The following is a 9,486-nucleotide window of genomic DNA, read 5'->3' as shown; positions in this document are numbered from 1 at the left end:
GATTTGAGGATGAGGAATCACCAATGAGTCTGACAAGTGCTGCACTATCTAACACACGTTTGGCGAGAGCTGCTTGAGTGTAAACATCCCCAAACCGAATAAAAAGCAGGACAGAGTCACTATCATTATTCTAAACTATGACATTTTCTTGGCTCTTCGCATTGCTGTGGATGTTCCAGATCAAAACAGGTATTTTTCAAATGTTAGCTGTAACCCTGAGTAATAATAATATACAACAGTGCCCTCGCTTCTGGGGAGACATTCCTATGTTCCCAGGGTCTTATGTTCCCCAGATTTTTATGGCACATGATAGGAACATGACAAATGGTAAATGGTAAATGGACTGTACTTATATAGCGCTTTTCTAGTCTTTTCGACCACTCAAAGCGCTTTACACTACAGATCACATTCACCCCATTCACACACATTCATACAGCACATATTCTATATATTTAATGTGCTTTTTTTTTTTTTTTTTCTAAACACATTCACACACCGATGTGAAACACACACATCGGAGGCAATTTGGGGTTCAGTATCTTGCCCAAGGATACTTCGGCATGCAGACTGGAGGAGCCGGGAATCGAACCACCGACCTTCTGATTGGTGGACGACTGCTCTACCTCCTAAGCCACAGCCGCCCAAAGGGCCCTATGTTCCCCAGCTCTACATATGTGCTCTCCCAGAGTCCTATGTTCCCATGGTCCCATATTCTCAGGGTCATGTTCCCAAATTCTACATATGTGCTCTTCCATGGGCCCATGTTCTCAATGCCCTATGTTCCCAGAATCCCATGTTCCCCAGTTCTACATATGTGCTCTCCCAGGGTCCTATGTTCCCAGGGCCCTATGTTCCCCAGCTATATAGCACACAGTGGGAACCTGGTAAAGATGTTCCCCAGTTTTGTATGCACTTAATGTGACATGGGTTATCCTGTTCCCCAGGATGGCCGTATGGCTCTCACTACAGTAGACCTATACGTGAGGGAACTTATCACATGGGTTAAGGTTAGAATTGTTGTGTTTGTGTTTGTAGGACTCTGGAAACGTAGATAGTTCCTGCCTTCAGAAATAATGCTTTAATGACTTTTGAAGAATGTCCCTGCATCAAGGCCTGACATTAAAGACCTTAATTATTTCATTTAAATTTGGGGTTATAAATACTCATAAAACTGTGTGGAACTAAAGGTAATTTTTGTCTTGAGGACCGTTGTTTTGTTGTTCCAGAAATAAAACCATATCATCAAACAGTCCACTAAGTTTGTGGAGTTTCCCCTACTCCCATGACTTTTTTAAGTGAACAAGGGGGATTTGAGTGGTTATAATGGCACACTGCCTCTGTATTGTCTCTTTATTCAGCACAATTGTCTTTGCAGGCAGCAGGCGAGCTGTTTGTCTGGGAGGGAAGACATCACATGAGCATGGCACAGATTACTACTGAAAAATCAAAGGTTTATTAACAACACAAGGCTTATGATTAAAACACGTCTGAGATTTTTTGGTTGAAGTTCAAGACTTTAACCAGATCAGAGTCTCACTGATTCTGGCTGGAACATCACATGAATATTTGAAATGTAGCCCATGTATCCTGTTTTTGAGGTGCAACTAACATATATTTTCACAATTGATTAATTTGTCAGTTATTTTCTTGATTGATCAAATAATGATATGATATATGTACTATCACCAATAACTTCTGAATAGTATTAGGGCTACCAGCTTATTCTCTATTTGATTTATTTACCTGCTTTCTCTTTCCAACTTTGGTGCCAGATAAGTTTAACATATTCTAAGCTTTAATTTGAAGTTTGCACATATGTGGCAGCAGCATCAGACAAATCCAAAGAGTGAATGAACAATATTTTTTACTCAGAGCATCTGCAGTTTTTGTTTTTGTTTGGTGGTTATAAATGCACTGAATTTAAAGGTTGCATTGGATAACGGTGCACAGATGTGCGTTGTTATTTACCCCTACAGTGGGATCTCTCTTTGGTTTGCATGCAACATCTGACCTGACAAAGCCAAAACAATGACTCGGCCAAAATGTCGCTGTGCTGTGTTTGTATGCACCCACCCTCAATAAAGAGGCGGGGAACAGCGAACAAAGAATGGCGAGGGGGCAGAGAGGGGATGTTAAAACGGCCCACTTAACAAATTAGCAATTCTCCACTGCGTGAGTGGATGTTTACGACCCAGAGTCCTCCTTCAATCCCTCCAGTCAGATAATGTAAATGTCAGTCTGCATGCAACACAAGTCTCTCAGATGGTGTTTGTCATTTCTTAAATTAACCTGAATTTACTTTTAAAACCATTATGAAACAGTAAAGTTCTTCAGTATTATAGGATTGTGTCTTTTTTATTGCAGTTTTCCTGCCCTTGAGACTTTTGCTAAGTGATCATCTACTGTTGTCCAGAGCAAAATCTCAACATATATTTGCTGCCCCCTTGTGGCACAAAAGGTATCACCAAAATTATCTTTATTTTTTTTTATCTTTTATATCCCACATGAGCCTACATAAGAAACTGTAAACATTTACAAAACCTCTTGAATGATAAGTGCAGCAACACTTTTGTTGACCGTTTAGCACAATAACAAACGTACAACAGTTAAAGCAGAGTTTGTCAGCAATAAAAAATAGAACCATTTCAGCAAAACATTTGACTGTCATATAAAAACAATACTGACAAAATGGGCTTCTTTCACTTGTAAATCCATCAGATTTACAGATCATGTGAAAGATCCCTCTGTAACTCTGCCTTGTCAAGTTCTCTATTTGAGTGATAGCATAGTTAGCATATTTAAAAATGTCCACTGTATTGGACATTTTATCTCAAAATACAAATGTCAAAAATGAACAAACTACTGCCTGAATTGGGAACTACACTGAACACTGTGATAGACGGATTAAACGGCCATCACCTGGTTGAAATCTACATATGACTGTGAATCAAACAGCAATCGTAACAACCACTAGTGACACTGGTCTAAGAAGCACTTGAAAGCAACAAAAGAGCAAAACTCTGAACCAAAGTCGTTTCTCATTTAATATCTGGCAGGTTTATGTTTTCAGTTTTGGAATGTCACCTACAAAGAAGAGACATTAAACAACAGCTTTAACTACAAGGTGTGATATATTATTGTCCATGTGGCAGAAAACCCAGAAATGTGAAAACTCCTTCACAGCGCCATCAAATGTACGTACAGTCGCAGGTTGTTAAGACGTGGCGAGAACACCTGCAAGTCCAGTGACAGAAAGGCTGCCATGTTCTCCTGCAGAGTCTTGGGAAAAAAGAAACTGTCCTGACTCAAGCTCAGTTCTGTACATTCAAAGGCAAGTGCTGACTGGTTTTTGCGTAAAGACACCAGTCGAGAAGGTAAAGGGCAATAAACTGATGCTTTGTAGAAAAAGTCATTACATCCCTGTTTGACTGGGTCTCGTCAGTCCCTTAAAGACTCGCAGCTTTCCTGCACCAGTGAGATCAAAACTGTAGTCTGTAGTGACGTAGGGCATATCTCCCTCCTCGAAGCCAGGCTGAAACACAGAGGTCCCGTCAGTCACAGTAAAAGAAAGCGTTTTAACAAGGTGTAATGTTTGAAGAGTACTGTGTGTTTTAGAGAAGAGAGATGTTGTCTCACCTGTGTTGTGAGGACGCAGGAAGGCAGCGATATGGCTCCCAGCAGGAGACAGTTGACTTTACGAAGGATGGAGGGATCAACAGGCGTCAGCAAAAAGTACAGACCTCGTGCCATGTCGATACCTCGAAGCACACCTGGAAGACATGAAACATAAATGTTGACATATGATTTCTTTTAAACCTTTGAATCCTGGGCATTTTTTAACATGTCCTAAGTCGATTTTAAATGGAGGAGGTGGAGAATAAAATATTCACTGTGCTCCTTGGTAATTTAACTCATCCTTCCGGATTGCATTTTAACCATCAGGAAATTACAGGATATAGCAGTAATGGATTTTCAGGAGGACAAAACCAGAAACCTCCCCACAGGGATGACGGACAGTTGAATGGGTTTTGAGGTGAAACTAAATTACATCTCTGTCAAATCTTTACACAAAAACATGGAACACATCAATATCATTCATGGTGACTGACACATATCATAATATCATGAGACAGGGTGACGTACCAAAGCCCACACAGGGACAGATGGGTGCCTGGGACAGCAGGACTGGACCTCCTCTGCTTGTTATTTTCTCCCCCAGGCAGCAGAGCCCCACCAGACTGGCATTGGCAGCGTAAAACATGTGACTGGGCACCACCTCGCAATGGACCACACCTAAAGCCACAGCTGTGTGGGGCACCTGTGGGATCAGAGGGAGCACAGTTAGGTACTAATTAACTCAATTACTCATTTGTTTAAGCTGTGTACAAACAGAAATGTAAAAACACCCATTTGAGGTTTTATGGGGAGTCACATGCTGGAACTATTCTTGGCTGGGAGCAGAAAACAGTAAAATTTACAGGTGCTAGTAGGTGAATCATTTTTTAAAACTCTGGACAAAGCCAGACTTGCTTTTATTCCCCGTTTCCAGTCTTTAAGCTTTAAGTTAATCGGCCACTGACTTCAAATCTAGGACAAGCAGATACAGAAAATGTGATGCCACCCTTTGGATACACTGTGAATTTTAAACACTGACGCCAAGAGCCGTAATTAAAACATTTTAAACTATTTTCTGGAGATAATAATAAAAAACTGTAACTCTCTGTATCTGCTGCGTTATCTTTCTCATGTACCTGGTATGGGGTGAGGCTGTTTAGAGGTCTAACTGGTCCAGGATCAGGAGACTGCAGCTGACTCAGGTAGGCCAGCAGTGACTGCTCCCTGTGCTCATTAGTGCGCTGGTGTTTCCTGTCAAATATAATGCACACACGGACAATAAAGCAGGAGGTTTTGGGTAATGACAGCTTCCTGACAGTCGTCTCAGAGCGTTGTACTCACGCTGTCCCCTGACGTCCCACGTCTTGAAACTCTGATTGTACAATAAGGTGAGTGTAGCTTCTGGGGGGGGTGTGGCTCTCTGTGAACTCGTCCAGAGCGGTCTGGGCCGGCGGGTGCGTCTGGCAGCCGTGCGCCGTCCTCAGAAACTCTGGAGTGAGGGCGGGACACTGGGTGGTGCCGCTGTGACAGAGCTGGACGACATGCGAGACCGGGAAGAAGCGGATCATGTCCACCAGCAGCTGGAATCCAAATCCTGCAGACAGCGAAGACGAGCACATTTTCAGACGCTGTTTACAACTTATGCACTGAAGGTTCTTCATATTCTCTCACTGCTGACCTTTGACCCAGCCCATGGTGTTGATAATGACGGGAGTCTCTCTGCTCTGGGAGCGTCTGCGCCACAAGGATTTCAGGGATTCCAGGTAGCGGTCTAAGTCCGACTCGCATGATGACTGAGCATAATAGATCATGTGCTCTGGTGTGCGCTGATGTGTGAAAGGTGGACCTGAAAAACAATTCAACCTAAGTCTACTAATCCAACCTCACACAGGGAGTGCAGGAATGTCATACGAAATCCACAGTTCAGATACATATCAAAGGAACAGTTCATCATTTTGGGAAATTCCAAGACTAAGGTGGAAAGATCAATATCACCATCATGTGTGCATGGTAAATATGAAGCTTCAGGCAGCTTAGCTTAGCTTAGCATAAAGACTAGAAATGGGGGGAAACAGCTAGCATGGCTCTGTCACTCTGTCATTGCAACACTACAAGTTTGACCCTGACTAATTGTCGTTCACATCCCTGTGTCAAGAAATTGTAAACATGCTGCAAAACTAACAGGCAGCAAGGGTGCGCTCTCTTCTTATTGGTCAACGTGATCATTGGAGATGTTATTCTCAGTAGGAAGTACCAGTTGTGCTGAACTATTTCTTGGCTGGGACCAGATGCAGGACTGGCTCTGTCCACAAAACCCAGCAGATCTTTGTTCTTACACATATTTACATGAGAGTGGCATCAGTATTCCAAAAATGTTAAACTATTCCTTGAACACTTAATATAGTGACACACAGTTACACTGTGAATCTTCTGTGTTTAATACTAAGAAGCGAGGTGAAGAAAAGAAAATATAAACATACCCAGAAGTGGTTCTCTGACAGTTGACAGCGACAGACAACCAGTAGGAGTGAATTCTGTTTGACCGAGGTCACCTTCCAAATAATCTACACTAGTAGTGCTACAGACGCACAAACACACAGACACACACCAACCAGATCGTGTTAGGGATTCACCATGAATAAAAATCTTAGCATACAGACATAGAAATATATACAAATGAAGAGAGCATGGTTTGATAATGTTGGGAGAACTTACTGATTTAGTAAAGTATTGATGAGGGTGCGGATAAATGTTGACTTCCCCACATTCTTGGTGCCACAAACAAGGATAACTGCACAACCATCCATGTCTCCTGAGAACAACAGACAGGTTTTGTGTGTTTGAGTAGAGCCTTTGTCAGATATGTAATACACAACATTGCTAGCTTCACCAGTCTATTACAGTTATGACTTATTGTTATTCAGATACAGAAGTCTGTTACATAAATGGCTTTATTCTGACATGAGTTAAAAGCTGTGAGAAAAGAGGAGGAAGACTCACAGGCTGCATCAGAGATGGATTTTTTTTTATTATTTTGCAATTGAAGCTGCAAATAATGACAATGATGAATGTATATATGTATGTGTGTGTCAGGAAACAAGGGAGAAAGAGACGCAACAAAGGTCTCCATCCAGACTCAAACTACATCAATATTAGATGCTGGTTTCTGCTGCCTCCTTTATGATGTCCAGCAATGCACAAGCATAAATTGACAAGCCACTGACACAGATGTATCACAGTACTTACACTATGATTCAATGTGTTTAACCCTGTGCTGCTGCAGCCTTTGTGTTAATTTGACAGCACGTGAGTCAGATTTGTGCCACGATCAAAGTGTTGGGAAAATGAAACAAGGTCCCACGAGGACGAGGTTACATAAAAGTGAGTCGGGTGCTTATTCAGATGAATTTCCATCATATTTTCACAGGGAATTTCATGGCTGACAGGAGCTTACCTCTGCAGGCACTAACCACCGTGCTGAGAGCCTCTCTGTAGCTCTTTGACGTTTTCAGACCCTCAACGGTGCTGACCAGGGGAATCATACCCAAACCATTAAGAGGAGTGTCGAGAACAGCTGACATGAGTTCACTCTACAGAGAAGCAGTGAGGAGAAAAGCTTCTGTTAGACATTTAGGAGACTGGCTGCAGATTCCAGCTCTATCACAAATTAAATGTGTGTGTGTTAAATGTGTGGGATCTGGTGAATGTAAGAATATCAGTCAGCTTACCATCGGGGGGCTGAACAATTCACTGAGCTCAGTGAAGCTTGACAGAAACCGTGTCAGAGGCGTCTCCATGGGCTCCAGCAGGATGATGGAGGAGTTTGATGTTATCCTTTTGAGCAGCTTTTTCCGTGATGCTACCAAAAAAAAAATTATAATATAAACAAACACATGATTCTCTAATAAAAAGGCAGGAGAGTCGCTTTGGCATTTACCTGATGAAAGATACTTTTGGAGGATGGATGCAGCCTCAGTTTTGTCATCTCTGGTGCCATCAGAGCTTTCTAGTGCTCTAATGGTCAGCGGACAATGCGAGGCTGGAGAGAAGAGCGGATATGACTGCTGGCCTTCTTCAATAGTGAAACCCATCACTTCTACACGACCATACAGGCAGGTCAGGAAGCACTTCCCACGGAAACACAGGGTCTGCAGAAGAGTTATAACGAGCTTAGTTATTTAAAATATGTGCCAATTGTTGCCAAATCTGACGGATTCTTCAGTAACAGTGAGCTGACGCATACCTGCTCCTTCTGCATGACAAGCACTGCATGGTTTTTCCGGTCATCCCTCTCTGCACAGTAATGGAGAGCGTCTCCCTCCAGTCTACCTGGCCGGACATCCTCCACGTCCGCCGAGGTCTCCACACCGTTCCCCTGAATGGACTGGGAATACTCCTTCCAGTCCTGTGAGTCATCAGACTCATTGTCCATTGTAAACACTGAACTTCCATTAGCCTGACTGTACGACTTCTTCAGTCCAGACGAAGAGTTTTTCTTAAAATCAGACACAGACTTTGCCTTGTTTTTCAGTCTCTTGACGGTGGGTTTTTTCTTCACAGACGCCTGGTGCTCTTTTATCATCCTGGCCATGACCGGAGAAGAGTTGAGCTCAGAGGAACTGATGGGAGGCCTGCACCGTTTGCCCCTCACATCCTTCCACTTCTGAGATTTAGCATGGCCTTTAACCTGTGCGGGTTTGTTCACCTTCATGATTCTCTAGTCAACAGTTAATCATGTGGGTGCTGATGAAAATCAAAGGGGGGAGCCTGAGAAAAGAGAGGCAGAGCTTTTACAACCAAAAAGTCAGACGGAGTGTGAGAAATACTGAATATATTCTGTGTCAACAGCTGTGGCAGTTACAGCTAAAAATTCAGTTTCACCACTGTTTTCCCATCTAGACCAAATCAAACCAGGTCAAGATATGAAACAACTACATCTAGACGTGGCAGATCTGGACCAGAGCAGACGAATAGAGTTCAAAAATTAGTTAGATCATTTTAAAACATAGAAATATTCACGCTATTTGTTGAAAAAAAAAAAAGCGATTTCACAGGTGTTTATTTCATCTAGACCACATCAGACTTGATCTGGATCAAGGACACGATGCTGAAGTGAGCTTCCGATGTCAGGCTAATCGATTAATCAAGAAAATAATGAGCAGATTAATCAAAACACGTTAGTTGCATCTTTAACCGCTTTATTTTAAAACATATTATCCACAGCTAGCTTGATTTGGCAGCCAGACAATTCGATAGTAGTTCAAAGCTAAGCTAACCATGCTAACACAAATAAAAGATAATTTAGCTTTGTGTTTCTTATACTTAAATTTCTCAACGTGTGCGTCTAAGTGCTAAACACATGCACCGTTAAAGAAGTGCAAAAATGTCAGACAGCGATGAAACGTGAATTGTTAACTTAGCGTGAAGTTTTCGGGGCTAACTATCACAGCCTTAAAAAGAAACTAGCGTTAGCTGCTACGCTAGCTGTTATTGCTGCTCTCGGGTGCAGAAAACTTACCCCCCGCTTGTGACAAAACAATGCAGAATTGCAGAGATGGTCCTTTGTGACTTTACTGGGTGGACAGGGTTTATAATTTGCCAAAGTGAATCACAGGAGCTGGCCAGCTGTTAATACAGCTCTGCTAAAAGGCTAGCTTACATGTGTGAGCCACTAACAGACGCCGCGTCCGGATGGTCGACTATGGTTTTACCTGGAGCGTTATTATTTACGAAGAAGTTATTTCCCAAATATATATCTCTTTTTAACCTACTGAAACGGACGTAAAAATTACCAAAAAGTTGTGTAACCACAAATAACTCTTTTCTTTGGAGCGGTTTTATTGGTATTGTTGTAAATGTTGGTGTTTAATA

At 42.3% G+C, this 9,486-nt stretch overlaps 1 protein-coding gene across 1 annotated transcript; it reads right to left on the bottom strand.

Moving 5' to 3' along the window:
• Positions 1-334: 334 nt before the first annotated feature.
• On the bottom strand, positions 335-9,304 carry nol9 (nucleolar protein 9). The gene is made up of 13 exons (XM_018688419.2): positions 9,134-9,304; positions 7,859-8,382; positions 7,553-7,763; positions 7,344-7,474; positions 7,070-7,205; positions 6,331-6,427; positions 6,096-6,193; positions 5,294-5,461; positions 4,957-5,209; positions 4,752-4,866; positions 4,144-4,318; positions 3,637-3,770; positions 335-3,532 (listed from the first exon to the last, which is right to left on the bottom strand). Exons 2-13 carry the CDS (start codon positions 8,324-8,326, stop codon positions 3,413-3,415), a joined length of 2,106 nt encoding a protein of 701 aa, XP_018543935.1. The 5' UTR covers positions 8,327-8,382; positions 9,134-9,304; the 3' UTR covers positions 335-3,412.
• Positions 9,305-9,486: the final 182 nt, after the last annotated feature.

Source organism: Lates calcarifer, linkage group LG6 (genome assembly GCF_001640805.2).
Source record: "Lates calcarifer isolate ASB-BC8 linkage group LG6, TLL_Latcal_v3, whole genome shotgun sequence".
Taxonomy (NCBI): domain Eukaryota; kingdom Metazoa; phylum Chordata; class Actinopteri; family Centropomidae; genus Lates; species Lates calcarifer.
Note: the sequence above shows the minus strand (reverse complement) of the source record. Positions and strands in the feature narration are given on the sequence as shown.